This window comes from Leptosomus discolor, chromosome 16 (assembly GCF_034619465.1).
Source record: "Leptosomus discolor isolate bLepDis1 chromosome 16, bLepDis1.hap2, whole genome shotgun sequence".
In the NCBI taxonomy this organism is placed as follows: Eukaryota; Metazoa; Chordata; class Aves; order Leptosomiformes; family Leptosomidae; genus Leptosomus; species Leptosomus discolor.
In genome coordinates this window covers 12,434,084-12,457,177 of record NC_141406.1, presented here as the reverse complement: position 1 = coordinate 12,457,177, position 23,094 = coordinate 12,434,084, and the positions used below count along the sequence as shown (strand labels likewise).

Here is a 23,094-nt window from a genome sequence, read left to right as displayed (position 1 = left end):
GGGAAGCTGACTTCAGGTGCTTTAGCTGAAAGCATCGAATAGGAAACACAGTTGGCAGAGCAGGAAACTGTTACTATCACTGATGGCAGATGCTCTGATTTGCTGCTGGCACAGCTTCAGACAGCATGGACATGGCTTGGGAACTTTTAAGCTGATGATGAGGAATCAGCTTTGGTTATTCATACCTGGAACTGTTTTACACACTGAATTTCAGTATTTATTTTAAATTCTGGGGTTTTTGGTATGCATTCCTTGGGTTACATCATCAGCCTCAGTCATATAGGACTGAAACTGCTCATTTCCATGTTAGTGCCAGGTTGTGGTCTTGATATCTAGCTAGTAAATGTCTTGTTTAGCTTTGTTAGTGCTGTCTTAACATGAAAGGTAAGCTGTGATCTGTCAGTCACCTTACTGAGGCAGGATGCATGCTTCCTTTGTAGCAGGGCTGTTGATGTTACAGTTAGATAATGAGTGTGTCTAATCTCCATGTTACCGTGCTGTCAGGGGTCTTTGGTCCTGAACTGGAACCATACAGCAGGTGTCTCTTGTCAGGAAGACTTGTTTATCTTTTGCTCTCTGAAAGCACCGTGTTGATGGTGTGATAGGGAGTGGAAGTGTCAGCAAGTGGAGCTCTGTCCTGCTGTCTAATCTTTGGTTTAACTGATTGGGGGGGTAGATGTTGCACAAAGTCTAGGTGGTCCTGCTCTGGCATGGGGGTTGAACTAGATCTTTCGAGGTCCTTTTCAACCCCTAACATTCTGTGATTCTGTGGCAAATGGCTTGTAACAGTCAGGTGAAACCATCCCATCTGTTCAGGTTTCAAGTGGACTCTGCCTGTTGATGCTATAGTCACTTGCCTTGAACAGAAGTCATCTATGTGTGGTCAGTTTTTTATCTTACTGGTGGTTTTAGCTGCAAATTTTCTTTATCTGGGTTATCCCTAATTGTGGTTTGTCTGAATGCCTGTAATTCTCTGCGTAATGCTAACAGGTATCTATTGCTTCTAGCCAACTACGATGACTTATACCAGTGGTCAGTGGAATCCTTCTCAGACTTCTGGGCAGAATTCTGGAAGTACAGTAACATCGTATGTTCTCGCCTCTATGATGAGGTAAGTAAGTGTTTATCTTCAGCAGTCAAGTGCAACACAAAGGGGAAATAAACCAGTTTTATGAATCCTTTGACCTGTTCCTTCACTCTCTGCAAGTGATAAGAAAAATCTGTCAAGTGTATAGTCCTGAATTTCCTTGTGTGGTGGGTGGTGGTATTCTGTTGCTGGTACACTTTTAGGACAGTGAAATCCTCAAGTTCTAGTGTTTTAAACAATTCTGCTGTAGTAGCCTTGTGGTCACGTGCTTGCACATACTGCCTTCTGCTGTAGGATTCTGCTGGTAGAATACCATCTTCATTATGTAAATGCTGGCCTGCAGTCAAGCTCGTTCCCTGAGTCAGCTTGTGATAAGCACACCTGTTCCATTCCAGTTTTGTAGAACTAGTTATGGTTGTCTCTGCAGTCAGATGTAGGCTTGAAGCATCTTTGAGGGAATGGTAGTGGTTGAAGGCAATCACAGGTGGAATACCAGACTGTGCCACAGTGTTGCTTTGAGGTAAAGGTGACTTTGAAGCTCTTGTGAGTGGAGGGCAAAGCTGGAGCCCTTGTACAGCCCTGGTGTAGAATATCAACATCACCCTGTGGTTTTGCATCTGAGGAAGATGTTGGACTAGTTACTGCAAAAGCTTCATGCAGGGGAACCTTCCTGGGACTTAGCAGTGAGAAGACTGAACTTGTATCTTAATCCCTGGAGACCATCTGTTCCAAGAACACTCAGAGTACTGGCAGTTCTGCAGAGGGAACTGGTAAGTTTCTTTTGCCTTTTTGTCACAGATTTCTGTACTGCATGATATGATAGATCAAATAGTTCCTTCTGCCATGAAACTGCATGCTCAGGTGTCTCAGTGTGACTGATCCTTTAGAAGGGTGAATTCAGCAAGAATGTCAGAACTAGCCTGCTTTTTGAAGTATGTAGTCTGAAGCCTGTAAACACTTAATCTTTTTTCTATAGCTGGTAGTTCAAAAACTGGCCAGGTTATATTTGGATACTGTCTGTTTTCTCTACATATTCTGTGCTCTTGACAAGGCTATTTTCCTAAATTTCCACATGAATGTAGGTTGTCCTGAGCAAGCAGTTCAGAGGAGCTATTTTGCACACTTGTACTAAGCAAGCTGGACAGTAACGCTTGTTCTCTTGCCTTGCAGGATTAGCACTTGTGGAAGTCTGCCCCTCCCGATACCACTAATGGCCAGTGAACTGTGAGGGAGACTGAAGTGGGCAATGATGGCCTAAAACCAGATGTTTCCTGAGGATGAGAAGCAAGAAGATGGGGATGTCTAGGAAGGCTTTAACTAGACTACTTGTGAGCTTCTAGGTCCCTGCCTGCCTGTTTCACAAGGGTCTTGCTGTGGTGTGGGATCTTAAAACAGGAGAGGTAGTCAGCTGGTTGAGTACTGCAGAGGAAGATACCCGATTTGCTCTTTATGGACATTGCTGTTTGCCTCTAGCTTTCCCTCGGTGTCAGCATATTGTCAGTGTCAAGGCTTGACTCCAGCTTTGCTGAGCCTCAAAGCTGACTTACTGTTAGTCCTTACCATTGGTCCATTTCTGTTGCATGCCAGGAAGAAAGGTTGCTCATGTACCTGAGCTCTTATGTGGTAGCTAAAGAGCTGAAAAGTTTGACTTCAAGTGTCTTGCAGCTTGATCCCTGCTGCTTGTTGGAAGTAAGAATTATGCTCTGAGGAAAATAAAATTTCTCATGAACTAGAATTGACTCTTTTGTTCCTAGCCAGTGAAACAGTTTGTACTTTCACAGGTCATTCTAAAGAAAAGCAATAAAATTTTGTGCATATATAATACAGGCAGCCAGTGTTTTAAATTTAGTGAAGGTTTTAAGTCTTTGATGTAGACATGCTCATGTCAGTCTGTAGCAATTGATATCCATGTCACTTCTGAAAAGAGCAAAGGTACTGGCAGTGTGCAGAGCTATCCTGACATGGCAGCACTGGCATTGTCATGTTCAAGTAGCTGTTTGTTTTAAAGGAGGAAGGTTAGCTAAACTTGCTTCTCTTTTTCCTCCAAGAAGCACCTGACAGTTGTTGTTCCTGTGGAGGGGCTGCTTTGAGCATTCTGATAGTATCTACTCTAGCTTTTCATGAGGTGTGCTCTTCTGCTCTTCAGGTCATACAAAATGTGTGTGCCACAGCAAGGCAAGGGTTATCTGTCATGGTAATGGTGAGATTAATTCTCAAAGGCATAGTCTCTGCTTGGGGTAAGGTCAATCTCTGGGGCATAATAGCACAACTAGCAAACCACTTCAGTGAGGGGAATGCAGTAGAGCTGAGGACAGAATATTGCTAATATGGTGCTTATTTGTAGCTGCTGAGGCTTGGGAAGTAGTCACTGACAGCTGTCATGAAGAGCAGTTGTAGAACAGGAGCTGGTGGCATGGGAGTACAGCTGATGCTTGGCATGTTCACCTCGCCACAGGAGCTGGCCTTGTGTGTTTCAGTGCTGCTGAGAGTAGGAGTACAGCATGACTCATGAAACGAGGGCTGCAGTCAGCAGTAGACTGTACTTCTTTCCCTTTCCTGTAGACTTGCTGAGCATTTGTTGGGACTGCATGAAGTGAAAGGTTTGTTGAAAGCTTTGCATTTTTTATAGACTTGCTAGAACTGGGATCTTCCACTAAATTAGCAGACCTTGGGTTTCTGTTGCAGGCTGAGAACTTACCTCTAAGGGAGGGATCAGGTTGTTCATATAACAAAGTACCACTACCGAAGAGATCAGGCTTAACTAGGAGTCATAGGTGTTACCTGAGTAGAAAATAATGGAGCATCAAGTACGTGAGTCTAGCACCTTATACTTGTGGAACTCTTTGAAGGGGTGTTCTACTTCAGGAAGAAAATAGGGTTGTATTGGATCTTGTCCTGGAAAATGCTGGAATCATTCTGCTTGCTTTCTTCAAGCTAAGGAAGTTAGTAATGAGCCAGTTTTAAGAGTGCCTTCTAATTACTGCAATAATATGTGTTGGTATAAAAAACATTTCTGCAGCCTGAGTTGATAAACTGTAAAGGTTATGACTCAGTTGTAGCTAATTGTGATGAGTGAAGGTATCTACTTGAGTTCCTAGTTCTAGAAAATTCACTTGAAATAAAGTAATACAGTAGAGCTTCCACATGAGCTTTTACTTCTCTTACAAAATAATTGTAGTGTTGCCTCCAGTAATACATACAGTGCACATCTCAAAGCACACAAATATTGTTCGGCTTTCTGGAACAGGAGGTATTGAGATCGCTCTGGCTTTCAGAAGAGCCTTTTACTTGGCCCAAGAGTGCTGTTTCTGTGATGCATTTGCAGTCCATGAGAACCTGAGGGTATAAACTGAAGCTTTCAAAAACACAACTATAAAATAGAGTTTCAGTTTAAAGATTACGAAATACATGTGCTGCTGGGCAGTGGAAGCTCTATAAACAGTGGGGCATTTTGGAAGGAATTTACATACCTTTGTGGCTAATGCTAAGGGGCTCCTTACCTGTCACTGTTATAAAGGGTATAGTCTTAACTATGACTTACCAAGAGATAATTTAATGTTTTGAGGCTTAATTAGTTCAAGATGGGGGAAGCTGTTCCAGCTGAACATAGCTTTGTGACTACTTTTTAATTGCACTTTTCAATTCTTTGCATGTCTTAGTCCTAAATGGGGGATTACTTAATATGGGCTTATTAGGTTATTGAAACCTCTTTTTAGAAAACAGCAAATCAAGGATGGTAGAAACGTGCACTCACAGTTTGTAATACAGTATTTGTTAGTTGTAGAGGTTGGTAGCAGTGCTTCTGCACTCTGGATGGAGCTGTGGAGTACTTAAACATTTACTGCAACTTAGTTTTAAAACAACGGAGAGTTGTACTAAAAAGCTTGAACTTTTTAGTTATGTTTGACTATACAATTCACTTATTTAGTCTTGGGTTAATTTAAATTACTATTGTCCGAGTTCCTGATATTGGTTGCTGTATCTTGGGACTCATGCTGGGGAAGGATGGAGGCTCATACCTTCCCATGCTCTCTTATAAAAGAGGGAGGCTGGAGTGTATGGGCTGGTCGATAGCTACACTAGCTTAGTCCCTGTTGGGGATCTTCCCAGAGTCAAAACCCCAGTGGGCACTGAGGTTTGCGTGTATCTTGTGGTCTGGATGTAGTGGTAGTGGTTTGTTTCACTTGTGTTTTTAAGGCTGGTCTGAAGGTAGAATGGTCAGCCAGGAGCTCTTTGTAGTTTTGTTGTAATGATGTCCCTGCTTGTGACAGTTGACAAATAATTAATCTTTCCAGGCTTGTAATTGTAGGATCTGGGGTCTGTTTGCCATCTTCAAGCTGGGAGAAATGATTCTTGCCTAATAAAGTGTACAAAGAGCTTGGAATGAACTAGCTCATTTCTATACAATGCTCTGAAAAAGAAATTGTATTACAGTTTTCCAGGAATGTATTATTTTTTTTACAGGTGATTGATACATCCAAAAGTATTGCAGATGTCCCGGAATGGTTTAAAGGTAGCCGTCTGAACTATGCAGAAAATCTTCTGAAGCACAAAGACAATGACAAGATTGCGCTGTATGCAGCAAGTAAGAAAGAACTAATGGCTTGTATTTATTTTAGTTCACAGCACTAGGCCATATGAAACAGCTCTGCTTTTAATGAGACCTTGAAATAAAGGGGCTTGGGTGAGGAGAAAAGAAATCAAGTCAGTAACTCTGCAGAATCTATGATACAGCTCTGTGAAAAACAGGAAAACATGCTCTGGGAGTATAGGTAGTTCTGAAAAGTCCTTGGCAAACTAAATGAAGTTTTCTTAGCATGTGCTTAACAGCATTAAGGTAGTGGAGATGGTGCTGTGTTCAGCATCACTCAGTACTTGAGCTATTACTTTGCATTTGTCATAAACACTTGCCTAATGCTTGCTTGCCTTTAGGAAGTGTTTTGGCTCTGTTGCTTGATCTTGTCCTTCCCACCCTCTTCCTATGCCTTTGATTTTAGGAATGCTAAGGACTACATGGGGCATAGGTAGGAATTAACTTTGCTTTTGACAAAGTAAGTACAGTTACATTCATGGAAGACTTGGAATTTTGTTTTGCTGGAACAGTAAAGCTCAGTCTTAATTTTTTGCTACACTGAAGATTTAAGTCTGGTAAAATCTGGGTATATTTATAATGGGGATGGTAATGTTAACACAAAAAAGTCCTTTCCCCTATATCTGCTGACTCCAACTTAAAAAATTATTCTAATCTCAGTTAAATGGGATTAGGTTCTGTGCAGGTGTGAGTGCTTCCTTAGGGAGTTGTGTTCTGAGCTCCCCTTTTGCTGGACCTAATCCTTATCATAAGACTGACTGAGTGGTGATGCTTCTTAATAGCTTGACAATAAACAATGCAGCCTTGCAGCTCATTAGCAGAGAAAATTATGCTGAACTATGGATTGAATGTGTAGGTGTTAGAAACCTTGGCTTCTGGTTTCTGATGCATGGAGATCAGTTTTTGAATCATATCTGCGTTACTGTTGTTCTGATAGCTGTTTAAAACCACTGAGACAACAGAATTGTCTTCTGTAAGCTTGCTGCTGGAGGAGAAATACTTATCGGTTGCATTTTGCTGCTTAGAGGTATTGAAAGAAACCTCTCTGTTCATATGTATATGTAAAATCAACTACCAGTTCAGAGAGAATGGGAGAATTTGTTGACCCAGTTTTGATATAATAAGAATTGATCTGGTGAAGGCTGATAGAAATGAGGCTTGTAACAGAAAGCTGGCTTCAAAGTGATGAACTCATTGCTTTCAGATTTTGAGATCGTTAGAAAACCTTCTTATATATTATTTAATGGAGAAAAAAGTTGATGTAGTTAAGTACATCTTGTGCAACAGCTGAAAGCTGAACACTGATTAGCAAGTCAACTCTAAATGTATGTAGAATTGATGTGATTGATTTGTTAGTGTTAAAAGCTAAATATGCAACTTGAGAAAAAGTGGAGTTAAATACTTCCAGTTCAGATTATTGAAGGAATTATCAACTTAGTGAATGATTTGGTTTGACAGGTGATTACATTGTCCCTATAGATCTTGTTTCTTGTTAGAAAGTTGGGGTGTGTGCCAGAGACTCGCTGCTCTGTCGCGTAATCACAGGTGATGATACCAAAAGGAGCAAAATTATTTTCCTGTTGAATACTGTATCAGTGCTGGAGTGAATGCATTTACTTCTCTGCAGTGAACAGAATTCCACCTGCATTTCTTTTCATGACCTTCTGCTGTATTTAATCTTCTTAAGGTCTCTTAAGTCAGAGTATTTTTTGTTAACCTCTCGCTGCTAGGTCAGAGTGGTGTTTCGGGAACCTGTGCAGGTTTGTGTATTCACTAGGGATGGTTCTGTGGGAGCATGAGGGTGTCATAGAGCACAGGAATGTCAATATAATTTTCCTAAACAATTTCACTTGTCACTGGCTCCTGCTGTGAATCTCTTACTTGTGATTCCCTTCTCCTGGGGGCTTTAATCATGGAGCAAGATCAGAGCCCTGTTGTTCTATGGGAACACAGAGCCTGTCTGCAGTCCCTGCTCAGCTTACAAACAACATGTCACTGACTTCTGTGTTTCCCATCACAACCTGATCTCTTGCTCCATCTGAGTCCAAACTTGCTGGGATGGCAGTCTAAGGCAAAAGAGTAAAAATACTGTTCCCTGCTTGAGGAGATCAGACTGATGGTGGCTGTTCTGCAAGGACCTACTGTATCAGGCCACGCAGTACATTTTTAGTTACATCCTTGGCATATGTTTTCATAAGAAGTGTTGGATACTGGAAACAGGATGGGCCAAATGGTTTGCAGGAGTCACACTGAGGAAATACAGGAAGGGACCTTTAAAATGACAAACTTTGCCTTTCATAACATTTATTCATTTTGTTTCACAAGTGATTTATTAACAGGTTATGTAACATCTGACATTCAGTACAAAAATGAAAACACCCTGCAGATATCTTCAGAGATGAATGGAGTCCAGTTTAGTTTGTTTACTTTGTGGTATGTTGGCAAATGCAGATGTTTAAAAAGCATATTGAAAGTCAGACCTTAGTCTGTGCATGATTTTCTGGTCAACAGTGAATTGCCATAATAAAACGTGAAGTTGGCACCTTGCTGCTGCTTCCTACACCTAAGGAGAAAACTGAGCAAAAAGGGAAAATGAGATTATTCTTTCCATGTTAGAAAGTAGCTTTCATGAGTGCAATCTATTTATTGTGAATGCTCTGAGGACACACCTCTCTCCAGTGAATAGTTTGCATTTTTACAGATGTATGTTCCTGTCTTTAAAAAAAGTCCTCCTGGCTGCTGAATGAATACTACTGATTAATTCTTGATTCCCATTAAAAAGAAAAAACTTGGTACAGCATAAGAGGAACTTGAAAAACAAGAATTATTAGTGGAAACCCTGCTTCTAAAATTGCTTTGTATTGTTTTTCTTCCAGAATTAGTTTTTTGTACTAGACTCTGCTTACATTGCAAGGCATAATTTCTGACTAGTTGTTTTAATCTTTTCTTCAGAGGAAGGCAAAGAAGAAATCTTGAAAGTTACTTTTGAAGAGCTGAGACAAGCTGTAGCTTTGTATGCTGCAGCCATGAGGAAGATGGGAGTAAAAACAGGAGACAGAGTTGTGGGTAAGTAACTTTTTTAAAGGACAGGAGGTGAAGTTCTGTTGAGATATGCAAGTGAGTAGTCAGAGAAACATGAATATGAAATACTATTTCACAGAAACATTCTAAGGAAAAGGCTCTTATGCTGCTTTATTTACATTTGTATGAAATACTTAGAGGGAAGGAACCTGGATTAGCCTGCAAGTTCACCAGCACTGGAGGGGGAAGGAAAATACCTCATTCATAGCTTCACTAAGGTCCGCTTCATAAGTGCTCTGTGGAAGCAGAAGTGATGGAGACTTTGCATCTAGCTGAGCCTGGACTCACAAAGTCTAGCAGATTCACATGGGGGCAGTCTTGGAAATTACAGTCCCAAGCTGGTTGTTCTGGTGCCAGCTGGCAGTTACTGACCCTACAGCCCCAGGTAATACAGCATCTTGTGACCTGCAGTTCTTGAGGAATCGACTTGTGCTACCTTCTGTCACCAGCGCTTTTGGGAGGGTAGTGCCTTTCAGAAAGGTGGTAGTGACCAGCCGGTGAGCAGTAACTTTTCAAGTCATATCAGTGCAGAGCTTCATAGTTAGAACCCTGTGATTCTTTCAGTAACTAAAAAAATTTTCTGGAGTAATATTTCCTGTCATAAGGCTGTCATGCAGATTTTTCTTTATAAACAGGTTTTTGTCTTGTGACCCGTTTGTGCAGTATACAGTCCAACCATGGAAAGAAGTTGGCCTCAGTCCATTTGTTTAAGTTGCTGGTTTTGATCTTCCAGCTGAGCTGCTTCATCTCTGTACTTCATGTGCTCTGTAACATAAGCTTTTGAGTTTTGCCAGTGTACTGCAAGTCAGCTGCAATATCGCTGAAGCTCCTTCACTCCTACCTGGTAGTTCTGCTGATGTGCACATCCATCTTACTGCTGGAATCATGTATTCTTTGAGCAATACTTGGCCATTATCCTAAGTATGTGTAAGTTCTTATGTGATGCAAACCCAAAGTGTTGAAACTATTTGTTTTGTTTTCTGCATGTTACAAACCAGAACTTGAACCCATGTCTTCAAAAACAGAAGGGTATGCATTATTACTTTTATTAAACCCAGAAATATGACCAGCAAATGTAAAATATACTCAAGGGAGCTCGTACTTCATGCATATGGTATGAGTATTTTATGGAACTGGTAGCTGAACATTCAATTATCACAGCTGGTGGCTTGTTTTTTAACACAGAATTAGAGCTAAATCCTTAATTGGGTATGAACCATCCAGTGAAGTTGGTAAGGTTTGTCTGAATAAAGACTAAGATGCTCTAATTCTGTCTCCATTTTCAATCTTAACGCTGTCACGTTCCTATCTGACAACTTGTTGAGGAGCAACAGCCTCTGTCTGAAACCAAACTAATCAACAGGAAGACTTACACTCTGATATTTGAGTATTTAGAACTCAAGTGTAATGATTCTTGCTACCTGTCCTCTGATGTGTATACATCAAATGGTAAAAGGGGGTTGCATGTATCTTAGTTTCCCCCGAAGACATCGGCAGAACAATATGTAATTATGCATATAACTGGAAACTTGGACATCATGAAACCAATGAAAGTCCTAGTCAGGTTTTTGTTGACCCCTTTTAATGCTTTCTGTAAATGTTGTTTGTCATCAGGAGGCATACCAGAAGTGCTCTTTTTTGACTTCTGCAATTAAATTTCTCCTGATTTGTACAAACCAAATTCAGATGCTCTGTTTTGTAGACTTTTGGGGATTTAATGAGCTATTCCTTATTTTTAGAAGTAAAAAAAGTCATAACAGGGCTCGAAACAGTTCTTCCGTGGGCATTGCTGGTTATGCTAAACTGGAGGATTAAATGTCATACATAAGTGGCAAAAAGGGTGCTCTGTACCAGTTTCAGATCCAATAATATGATGAAATGTGTTGTGGGAAAGTGGACAATGCAGAAGAATAATTACTAGAGATGTTTTCATATTTTGTGTGAATGAAACCTGTGTGAACACCCTGTGATGGGGGTGGCCAGTAGCCGTAAACTTGTGAGTAGCAACAGCTGTAGCTTTGAGTCCCTGTGATTAGAAACCTGCTGTTCTTTGCTCTCCTAATTCTCAGGTTAAAGTCCATTTTTTTAGACTTTACATATTGATGCCTGATGCTAATTGAGAGGATTTTAATATTTGGGAAGAAAATACTGCTCCCTAGTGACAAATGTAATACTAATATTTAAATATAACTTGTTGCAGTCACATTTAATGGGAACATGAATTCTGAATTACAGTTAAAGAATTTTATCTACATGAGATTTTGTGTTCTAAGGTGTGAATTAGTCCTGTTTGCAACCTGGTTATCGCTGCTAGAACTCTTCTAATCAAAACCAGTCAAATACCACATTTGGGAAAAGTCAACAACGTATGATACTGTCAATTTGTGCTCATCTTACCAGTATACTATGCAGGGGAAATGTGTTCTGTAGCTGGAGAAAACATGCTATTGAAATACAGCTGTAGTCAGTGGTGCTAATGATTAAGCTAATAATGCTATTGTCATTATAATTTTAATAACTGTTCCTTTTAGTTAATGACTGTATATTGCTTAGCACAACTGCAGGCTGGCTGACTCCTGAATCTTGTTTGTTTTAGCAGCTGGCTCACTTCTTTAAATTAAAAAGCATAGTTGATAATTTAAAACCCAAGACTGTATGAATAAAATATTGTGCGCTGGATACTGTTTATTTTTATTTATACAGGATTTTTACGTGCTTGCAGAAGGTAGCAATTCCAAGTTTCTGTTGAAAATTCATCCTTCATGTCAGGGCTTCCTTCCACAAAAAGGGTGGGATTTTAACTGTGCACTTTGTCCTGTTCTTGGAAGGGAAAATGTGTGCAATGACTCCAGTGGGAAGCCTGGAAGGATTTTTAGTGATTTCAAGAGGAGGCACAAGTTGCAGTCTCTGGGTATCTGATGGTGTTACTGTTACTTGAAACAAAAACAAAGGAAAAGGGAAACAAATACATTGAAAAGACAATGAGAAACACTATTGGGATCCCAGGTCCCTAAATCTCTGGAGTTAAGCTCCCATCGTTTGGGTAAGCTGCAGCTCTGGTTTTGCCCTTGGCTGTCTTGTACATTTTCCCAGCAAAACTTTCCATTTGCACTTCCACAGCAGAGACCTCCTGCCCAGCTGCTTGTAGGTACCCAGTGTCTGGGCTGGGCCTCTTGGGTATTTCTGGAGCTTAAGCACATCTTTACGAGCAGTTATAGCTTTTTTGGGGGGAGCAGGCTTGCATTGTGCTTGGAGTCCTTACAAAGCACTTTGCTTTTGATAACAGAAAAGATTAATGAATCTAGGCAACCTCTTTGTTTCCTTAAAGTCATGGTGCATTTTTGGGCTCAGGTAGAGTTTTTTAAATTATCCAGAGTCTTCATGTGCTTTTTTTTTCTTCTGGGCAACTTCTCACATTCTTTTTTCCACTCTGCCCTCACCTGGCTGGTCAGAGACTCTTTTCCTTTCAGTCTTCAGTCAGATGAACCCAAATCAGTTCTCATTGGTTGAGCTGTTGCACAGTTCCCCCTCTTTCCCTTCCTCTGGTGCCCCCAGTCCTAGACTCCTGACTCTGACAGATTGCTTTGCCTGGGAAAGAAATCTGATGGGATTTTTAACAGCAATCCAGCTATTTAGAGATGTACATATATATGTATTTTAAATCAAGTCTTGACTTCTTTCATATGTTTCTCTCCTATGCCAGAGTGTATTGGCAGTCCTTGGAAGAGCTGAATAATAACATCACAGTCAGGTTGAGGCTGTGGGCTTTTCTCCAAATCCCAAATTGAAATTGGGGAATGATGTTAAGTGTTGGGTGGGAAAGTTGGAGCATATACCCACTTGTGGTCTCAAAGGTCAGGCTCTCCAAAGCTTGCCAAAATCTACTGCCACCTAATTTGTTCCAAAACTTATAGCAGATGGCAGAAGGAAGGGTGATTCTTCGTGTGGTTTATAGGAGTAGTACAGGGCATGCTTTTACTGCTTCTGAAAAACTGGCTTTTAAATAGGAGGGAGATATTTTATTAATTGTATTATGGTTGCCTGACACCTAGTCAGCTTGCCAGGTTCTGATGCCCTTTGTTGCCCCTTTCTCTTAAAATCACTTAAAAGTGTGAGCTGTTAGAATTATACATGAAACCATTAACATTGTTTTCTTGTGTATTTCTCCATGCTTTAGTGCCTTTAAGACAAGACTAACTTTTCATTACACTTAACATATTCTCTAGTTTTTTTCAACACAATTTACAGTTGCATCATGACAGTAGTAGTATGTTCAAGTTGGATGAATGTGGGCAGACAAGCAGCACCACCAGCAGTTTCAGCTTGATTTCATCCTAGTCTTCCCTTTCCGTCACTAACGAGTAGCACTTGATAGTAAATGTAGTTGGAGCAGATGTGTGGTGAAACATACCTTTTCTAAAGATGCCTTGCAATACTGTCAATGATGCTTGAATGTCAGAAGAGACAGATACAATACTTAATACAAGCTACACAGATCCACATGTGAGGTACTCCTGGTCTCCCAGTGGCCATCTGTTCGGCAAATAGCAATGACTGTAGCAGGAATAAAATAAAACCGTGAGTATCTGTGTCTTTCATCTCTGGATAGATTGCTTCTATTATATCCCTGTAGCCAGCTTTGTTCTATTACAAGTCAGCAGTTAAAAACAAACTAATCTTCCTCGTGTTCGCACAAAAAATCCTCAACAAAACATCAGTGAATTACATTGTTCAAAGCTGGTATTTTATCTATAGTAACTGTATTAGCCCTAGTTGCTTACGTGGGTTTTAAAGCTAGCTTTGTAAGAAGATTAGCATGTTACTAATAGCCTCAGGCCACAGTAATGTTAGGTAGGATGACCACTTCAAAGTTCTACAGGAGTATGAAATGTTATCTTAACATCAAGAAAGAGAAACTGGAAGAGGAACTGGTCTTTGTGTTGTTGCTTCTGTTTGAGAGCTGGTGCAGATCAACAGTATAAGCCATTGAGAAGATTTATCAGTTGCAGCTCCCTACTTTCCTTCTCCTGATGCATTCTTTCAAGGCTCAAACTAAATCTTTGCAGGGTCCTAGTTTGGTGGGGGTTTTTTTCATTCAGATGACTATAAGTGTTTGAGTTCACATTTATTCTGCTTTCTGAAGGCATTTGGTGCTTGTGGGGAATGTGTTCACAGCAGTCTGAGAAGTGAGACTTTTGATATACGATTATATTCCAGCATGATTATACCAGAAATCTTTGGGCTACAGTTTTTTCACCTATTCTGTTGGTAAAATGTTGTGTGAATGGACAAATCTGAGATCTAAATTTAATTTCAGCATATGATAGATTAAGTAAATAGCAACTGACAGAAAATGCTGTCCTGAGCAGATCAGGCTGGAAGTGCCTCTTGAAAGAATCGATGCAGTGTTTTTAAGATATCACTTGTCCTGCTTAGGTATTTTTCACAGATTTTATGTCAAAGTAACTTTTATTTCTTTGTCCTTACGGAGATTTTATACATGGTTATGAGACAGGAGGAGTGCTGCTAGCACCCTTGGTATGTCATAGTTTGGATTCCTAGTTGCTGGGTTCCCAACTCCTGCGTTTCGAGCCCTCTATTCAATTGCTTTCTAGTTTGCCCGAAGAGGGTATGAAGAGCCTCTTCTTTCTAGTAACAGAAGGTAGTTTCCACTTTTCTTACCAGCTTCCAGAAAGGGATAAGTTAAGATACAGAGATAGAGCAGTACCTTCTGTAGACTCTACCAATGTTGACAAATGCTAGTTTTGATCAAATATCATACCAAGGAACATGGAGGCTCTAGTTAAATATATAAACAAACATATGATGAATACTTAAATTAGCTGTACCAGTATTTTTCTGTAGTACAGAGCTTCTGTATCTAGGTCACTGTTCTGTGCCCCCTGATGTGAATCCAGCTATAAAAGTTGGATTTTTCATTCTCTTTGTCAGCAACATTCCTGTTTACCAAGTTCTAGACGCTTAGGAGCTGTGTCAGCCTACTGAATGCTTTGAGGAGTCAATTGATATCTCAAGGGGCACAGTCAAATGCAGGGAGTTTTACGTACATGGCAGTTGCTGTAATTGGTTTGCAGAATCTCTGATGTGAGAAAGGGAGAAACCTTTATTTCTGAGAGTCCAGTTTTAATCTGGAAGACTGACAGGAGAAGTAGATGGTATTTAGAGTTGGGAGCTGTCAAGAGAAAAGCAACATGAGTTCTCACATTGCTGTGTTTGGAGAATCTCTTTCCAGAATAGAACCGCATTTTTATTCATAATACCTGGTGTTGGGGATTAGGACAGATATGTGAAAACCCTAGTAAGCAAGCAGGCTGGCTGCCTGCAACGATCGGGGTAAAGATACAGAAATGCAGAGTAAGTTGCCTTGCATGTTTCATACCTTTTGGCAGTTTTGGCTGATACCCTCTCAAAGTCAAACACCACCTCAAAGCCAACTGACAGATTAAAGTAATGGTTTAATTGTTTGGCTCACAATAATGAGGAGAGACTTGTGTTCTTGCCTTGAGGGCTTTTGTAGGAGTAGTGAAAAGGAGAACTTCTTATAATAGAACTGATGCTTGTCAGCTATGGCAAGGCACTAACTGCTCCAAAGCATGAAGAGACATCTTTCAGTTTTCATTGCACTCTGACCTGCTGATAATCTCATCCAAGAAATGCTCAGTGGAAATACTTGACATCGATTAAAGAACTACTTCTATCACACAAAATGACATTTTAGTCTGTTCTGGTTCATATATTTAAAATTTCGAGTGATTGTTCAGGAAGGAATATTTCTCTTAAAAGAAAAAACACTAAAATTTTGGGATACTGTATGTTGAGTCATAAACCTTGATCCTAAGGGGAAAATAGCAAAATAACGCCTTTATGGACATGAGGTTTTGCTGGACTTCATGCGCTGAACTTCACTGAACAAAACACCATAAACTGTAAGTGGTTTTAGGGAGTAATTTATATCTTAACATGATACAGGTTTTTATTCACAGTTGTGTTGGGTTTTTTTCCCAGAATTTGTTGGGCTTAAGTCATAATCGTGTTCTCAAAGTTGCTACTCCCAAAAGCACAGCACCTTACAGATTAACTGAAGTGGTCAAGGTGGTTAAGGACCTGATTTTTTTGAATTGTGAAGAACAATCTCGGTTTAAGTTAAGACTACTTCTAAAGTCTACTTTTTACAATTGAAAAAGGATAGATTTTTTTCAAGCTGTGTAGGCAAACTGGCAAAAATCAAGCTCAGTACCCTTCTGCCTGATAAAGTTAGCGTAACAGAAATTGGTACTGAGATGTGTGATCTTAGTTCCTGTCCTGAAAAGTGCATCCATAGATAGCTTGCTTTGAAAAGTGCCCAGCACTAGGGAGTTTTTGCTCTCTGGTAGATACTTGTGAAGCACCTGCTGGACTGCAGTCCAAGATCTGTCAGTGCTCCCCATGTTTGTTCAACGAGTTGGAAAGCATTTTTATTGCCATTTAGGTTTGATTTCAAACACTGAATTCCAATTAGATGCCCAAGCACTGCAATTAGGCCTGTCATGTTCCTCTTAAGTACTTGAACATCTTTTTGATTGCTTAGGGAAGATGATTTGTAACTCCAGGTCTTTGTTCTGCTGTATGGTAGCTGTGAATTTCAGTTGCGTGCTCTCATTTGTGGGTTGGATTCTGATCAGTTGAGACTCAATCTCAGCCACCCAGCACCTTCTGGAGAGTTGCTGCTCTGTTGAGCCCACTGAAAATCTAACTTTCTTGACATTAATTTCTTCTGAATGCCTTGATAAATTGAATTTAAATATTGAAATCTTGCTGCAAGCTATGGAGATAAACCTGAATGCTTGTGTGGGAATGTTCCAGGGCTTGTCCCACTGTATTACTCCCTTATCAGCTGAGACACTGGTTTTGCTTGTGTGTTTAAGATTCTGGCAGTGTCTACCAGACAACATTTAGCTTTGTAAAGCTGTCTGCTTTTGAACTGAAATTTTTCCTTCCAGGTAACTCCTTCCTTCTCTGATGGCCATTCCTACAGACCTGTTCTATTTCCCTGCATGGTGCTGTATTATTCTCTATGTACCCTGTTCAATCCACAAGCTTACTCTCTCCCACTGTTCTTCTTTTCAGCGTACTGCCCTCTTATCCTGAAAGTCTTATTAAGCAGAAAGATTGCTAAATTTGGAGCAACCTTGTAGATATAAAACCTGAAACAACTGTTTTTATAGATGGAATTATTTTTAATTCTTTGTGTAACTGATTTGACTTCGAAGGAGAATGTTACAATTGTGTGGAAAACTAAGGGATGCTTCAGCCTAGGATTTTCCTTTTTTTTTTTTAAAAAAAATAAATCTAAGATGGCTATTGTATGCATTGTATTTACTGTAAGTTTGGTATTTTTTTAGTTTCCATCTCTAACTATTCAAATTCTGCCATAGGTTACTTACCAAACAGCATTCATGCAGTGGAAGCAATGCTGGCTGCTGCAAGTATCGGTGCGATCTGGAGTTCAACATCACCAGACTTTGGCATTAACGTGAGTAGCCTTAGGGCATGTTGCAGGAAAGCGACCATTGCGTGTCAGACAGACGTGAAGGCGGTGAATTAAGTGGCAGATAATTTCTGTTCAGTGTAGTCTTACTGCCACCTCCTGGCACAGCCAAGTACACCAGATTTTGTTCTAGCTACCACGAACTGAACGAAAGCCCGTGCTTTCAGTTGTCAGTAACGACTCTCAGCATAGTAATGGAGGGTAGCTCACTCACTGTTGGGATATTTTTCAGGCAGAATCCATAGGCGTGGAGAGCTTTTATTATATTAAACGTGCAAATGAGCAGCAGTGCAACAGTGTTGTCTGGGGCTTGGCACTTCCTTCCCAAATCTTTCCCCAGGCTGTTTAGCCACACTCTGGTTTCTTTGCCCAACTAGTCCCTTCCTCTGCCTCCTGTGTGGCTAAACTGGGCAGCACCCCAGTTGGTCATTTCTGGAAGGCTGTGTTTGGCAACAAGGTGAGGAATTTCAGGCTAATATCACTAATCTGTTTAACTCTTTTTAGTGTAGGAATAAATGCTGTGTATAAAATATGCTAAAAATTATCATGATATCCAAACAGATGTTAGTGTTCCCTGGAAGCTTTGGGAATATATTCTGCTTGCTTTAGAAAGCCTTAAGCACACATCATAAGCAGCAACAGATATAAATTGCTGCTGAAATGGAGTGTTGAACCTTTCTTCTATGTGAAAGTTTGCATGAAAGCATTCGGAGAATGTACTGTTTGTGCATTGTAGAACACAGAAAAGTCTTTAGGTAATAGATACTCTCAATCTTAGTGTTTAACCCCAGTAGCTGGTTAAATGTATGGAACTGTCATCTCTGGAGTAGCGCTAGAGGGCAGCAGCATTCCACTTGCTTACTCGAGGCTGTATCATCGGGAAAAAAGTAAAAAAAAAAATCATTACAGCATGTAATGATCAGTCTGTTCTACAAGTATTTTCTGCTTGCTCAGAAAATGACAGTATGGAGTATTTTCTTTGCAATGTGATTTGATCTCTCATCTGGAGGAAGATTGTTCATTTTGCTCGCATTAGAGTCCTGGTATGTTTTCTGTCCATGTTGATGTGGTGTTATTTTCAGTGCCCAGCTTTAGTTTTTGTGATCGTTTTAAAATGAAACTTAGCCTTGGAGCAGCAGTGCCACTGCTATAATTTATTCTCCTTTGGCTTGGCAGCATGGGATTCAAACCCTAAAATCTTGAGGGAGATCAGCAGAGGTTCTCAGAGAAACTGACTTCTACCCAGAGGAAAAGATATTCTTCTTTCTATGCAGTTGCATTAGTCCTGTTAACATAAATGAAGATTTTGTTTGTGTTTTGGGAAGTAGTTGAGCGTTTTCAACATTTCAAATCCAATTGTGTATATATGTTTTGCGAAGCTTAGAAATGTCACTTTTCAGAACTGCCTACGCCTTGCAGGCTCTGAATGCCGTACATCCGAAGACTTCGCAAGCGCTCGGGAAGTCTGCTGTCAGAGAACCAGTGAGCTCCCTCCCACGCAGAATGCCACTTTTGGCAGCTTTTGCTTCGTTTCTCTAGTCCCTGTTAGCTATTTACGTATATTAATAGGAAAGCGGTTCTCTGCGGCCTGCGCATAAGAAATTGTTGGATATGTAAGTTTGAAAAGAGGTTCTGCTCTTAGAACTGTGTGAGAAACCTTTGGCGAGCCCTAGCAAAGGCAGTGCAGCCCCGTTCATGGGGCCCTGCACGATTTTTAGTGCTGGATTTGAGGCTCGTAGAATAGAATAATCCATATCTGGTATACCTGAGCTTTTCGTGAGAGCAATTCCTTGCTGAGCCATCTGGTTGGATTAAAGTTCCAATGTAGCAATTACATGTTCCATCTGTTTGTATTGCCTTTGTATCATACCAGGCTGCCCTGTGGGATTTGATCCTGCCAGTGCTAATGAATCCAACTGGGTGTGATAGCAGGATTAGTAAGACCCTGAGAATTGTAGTCATCTCTGTTTCTGATTCACACTTCAGATTTGATTCTTCTGTTAGAGTACCCTTAGTCCTCTCATTGGTCTTCATTTTTAAACATCAGGCAGCATGGTTATGGGGTATGTACGCTCTCTGCTCAGCATGAATGTGAATATGCATATACACACATATACATATACGCTCACACACACGTATGCTGTGCGTAACTTGGCTGCTTGGTCTGTTCTTTGAAAAGGGTACAAAGAAGGAGGTACAATAACATACCTAAGAAAGCAGGAAATTTGATTTCATACTCCCTTAGAGAGTAACTTTAATGTATTAATTAAATCTACATTTCTGAGTTTCTAGCTGGTGTGTTAGGGTCTTCTTGAAAACTTCTTCTGCCAAGATAGTTGCATATTTATATTAGTTGTATCCCTGTACCTTACCTCTGGTGTTCAGCGAGCTTTCTTGAAAAAAAAAAAAAACAACATGGAGAAGCTGTTAAGACAGGACCTGTACTTTTGCAGTGGGCTTCCAGCCCAGCTTGGAAAGGAGGAGTTTGGTAGGGATTAGTTGATTGTGATGTTTTTGCGTTGGTCTTTTGATTTGGTAATAATTTATCTTTCATTTTGGCTGCAGAGCAGGAGACAGAAGAATAAAGAATGCTGGGAAGAGTAAGCATCTGGCTGAAGTCTGATTTTTGCAACATGATTTAGGAGATTGTTCTTGAACAGTTAGCTGACAATTTTACAGTATTGGAGTAATCCTGTAGTTCTGAATGTTTCAAGTAAAGTAGCTAGAGAGGAGTGAGCATTACTGTGTCGAGGGCTTTTGCTAAAAGGATTTACTGCTTGTTGTTGCATATGAAAAGACCTATTTCTGGTAGGCTGCTGCATGCAGTGTACCTGGGGAAAAAAATGCCAGAAGAGTTTTTCTCTCAAATCTGGTAATAGCTATGGTAAGTTCCTGAAAACAGTATAAGCTGGAGGAGACACCTGAAAATGTAGCATCTGAATGTGTCCTGCCCCAGAGGTTTTAAAGGAGCTGTGGTGGTAGTTTGGTAGTATGTATGTGTGTTTTCAATATCTAGTTGTTCGGGTAAAAATCAGTGGTATGGTTTCCGTTGTTAATTGTAGCAGAACAAAGCTGCCACTTCATGTGGAGGCTACCTTGCCATATGATAATTGAACCTTCCAGAAGACTGGTGTTTTTCAGTTTTCCCACCATGCAGACTACCAAACTACTGGTACATTGTCAAAGTGGCACTGGGGGCAGTTTACAAGGGCCTATAGAGCACCTTCCTGCTGAGGCAGACGGGAGTCTTGTGGACCTTCAAGTAAATTAAGTGCTTAACTGGCTCATGTCAGAGGTGCTTATCCTCTTTAGATGAGTTTGTAAGTCTGAATTTCAAGATGAATTTTTAACTGCTTAGATAGCTTTGAACTTGATCCTTCAGTGAGCAATGTTCTGTGATCTGTGGTGATTTTATCTTTGGTTTTGGTTGGTATATTTGGGAGTCATGAAATAGGTTGTTACAAACCTGTTGTGCTTTGAAGATCTTGAGTGAGTGAAAGACAAGCAGGCAGTCTTAACAATTTTCCTGTTAATTCCTGTCCTTATTCCTTGCTTGAATTGAGATTTGGATTTAGCATCCAAGGGGTTTTTCTACTGTAGCAATTTCACTTTTTTTATCGTGTTTTCTTCTTTTTCCCTAGGGTGTACTGGACAGATTTTCCCAAATTCAGCCTAAGCTTATCTTCTCTGTTGAAGCTGTTATATACAATGGCAAAGAACATAACCACTTGGAAAAGCTGCTTAGTGTGGTAAAAGGTATTTCACTGTGTACCATCTAGTCTTAGTTACACTGCAGTTCTGTGAGCACTCAAAACCTGCACTGCCACTAAAAGTGACGCTTTTGACTGCTTTTCACTGGCCTTTCTGCTTTACAGTAGCTCTGTGGGTACTTAGAATTTCAGAACTGATTTAAGTAAAGACTAAGCAATCTTTTGTGTAATTCTAGCAGTCTTGCTTAAATTTATCATCATAAATTAATCAGCATTAATAGTATAAGTGGGGGAACAGGGACTGATGATACTGGTTTTTTTAAGCCCAAGTGAAATGCTGCTGAAGACAAATGAAGAGGTATTACAGCACTAAAGCTTGCAGATTTACATGTGTAATAACACTGGCAATATTGAGGAAATTGTATCTTAGGTAACAATTTAGTCTTTTGGGGCTTCTTAGCATTTAAAACTATATCCAATAGTCATGCCTCAGAGTTATTTTTGTTACTTAGTGCGTTACACTGTACAATCCAATCCTACAGAAAAAAACTTTGGTTTATGTAACTGAATGTAGGAAATAATACTTTTTCTTCCTTCTTCCAGGGCTTCCAGATATAAAAAAAGTGGTGGTGATTCCATATGTCTCCTCAAGAGAAACCATAGATATTTCTAAGATTCCAAACAGGTAATAAGAGCTTGTGAGCTGTGACTGTTCTAACTAGGCATCAGATGGATGCTGATAGCTATTGGAACTGCCTGACCTCTTGAACTTGCAAAAGCTAGGATTTAGCTGGATTTCTTGATACGGGTCCAGCTTCATACTGCAAACAGAAGTAGTATGTTGCTGCAGATGTCTTCTACAAAACCACTATTGGTATTAATGCTTCTCAAAGGAAGGCAAAATTCAATAGGATATGGCAGAGAGAAATGGCTTCCAGAAATGAGTAATTAATCATTTAAGTGACATTTTTAGAGATAAATTGTTTTGTTGCTCATTGGTCTGGATTATGTATGTTAGATACCTTTTGGAAGTGGTTGTATTCCAGACTTTATGTTGAGGGTCAGATTGTTCCAGTCTGCTTTGAGCTGTTAAGACTGGCAGCTGATCGTAGGTGCAGATTTATAGGCTTGATTTTGTGGTGTTACATCTCAATATTATGCTAATGTTTTATTTTAAAACAGAAAAATGGAACAAAATAATGATTTGAAGAGTAGAAAGACTAGGAAGAAAAGTAATATGCATAGTTGGAGTGTATATAGCTTATTGTAAAAGAGCTATTAGATACAGAAGTAAGCCTATATATGGGCTGGGGTAATGCTTTCAAAATTTTTGTGAAGCATTCCTTTTTTCCCCTCTTATGCAGTGTCTTTTTAGAAGACTTCCTTGCTACTGGGAAAGGAGACCAGGCCCCCCAGCTGGAGTTTGAACAACTGCCTTTCAGTCATCCTCTCTTTATCATGTATTCATCGGGCACGACGGGGGCACCGAAATGCATGGTTCATTCAGCAGGGGTACGTCTTCCCTCCTGGAGCTGCAGTATCTATTTGACTACTTGAGTTACAGTTTTACATTAACAGCTTTGTACCGTAATGTACGTTAAGGAAGAGTTGATTGCTGATAGTTTTCCAGTAACTTGCAATGAAACTTTATAGAAAGTGACTGAAAGCAAATATGGATTAATAGGGACATAAATAATTTGGTTTAGAGATTGATGTGGAGACTTTTCAGATTTCAGCTGTTTCCTGGGAGCAAGTGTCAGTCACAGAAGCACTAGTAGAACTGTCCTGACTGATACTTGCAGAAGAATGGCCAGAGAACTTGAATTGGGTGCTTGGAACTAATTCTTGGATGCTGTCAAGTTGAGGTCCGTAGGGAGCTTGCAATTTTTATTATCTAGAATTTTTTTTACCTTAAACTTTATTCCCTACGTTTATTAGTTGAGAGCATGTTGCCCTCATCAATCTTTTTTTAAGGAAGGAAGCCAGAAGGTGAGCAATCTGGGTGTAGGTTTTGCTTTATATGGAAGCTTTGCTTTAGGCTGTGTGTTCTTGTGACTAAAAGTCGATATGCCATTAT

At 40.1% G+C, this 23,094-nt stretch overlaps 1 protein-coding gene across 2 annotated transcripts in view; it reads left to right on the top strand.

The window, feature by feature from the left end:
- AACS (acetoacetyl-CoA synthetase) overlaps positions 1-23,094 on the top strand; it is a 41,275-nt gene that overhangs the window by 2,362 nt on the left and 15,819 nt on the right. For both annotated transcript variants that reach the window (XM_086474185.1, XM_086474184.1), the window contains exons 2-8: positions 1,008-1,111; positions 5,552-5,672; positions 8,631-8,744; positions 17,195-17,292; positions 20,949-21,063; positions 21,621-21,702; positions 22,382-22,529. In XM_086474185.1, the coding sequence (XP_086330311.1) occupies positions 1,008-1,111; positions 5,552-5,672; positions 8,631-8,744; positions 17,195-17,292; positions 20,949-21,063; positions 21,621-21,702; positions 22,382-22,529 (782 nt within the window). The remainder of the gene's footprint in view (positions 1-1,007; positions 1,112-5,551; positions 5,673-8,630; positions 8,745-17,194; positions 17,293-20,948; positions 21,064-21,620; positions 21,703-22,381; positions 22,530-23,094) is intronic.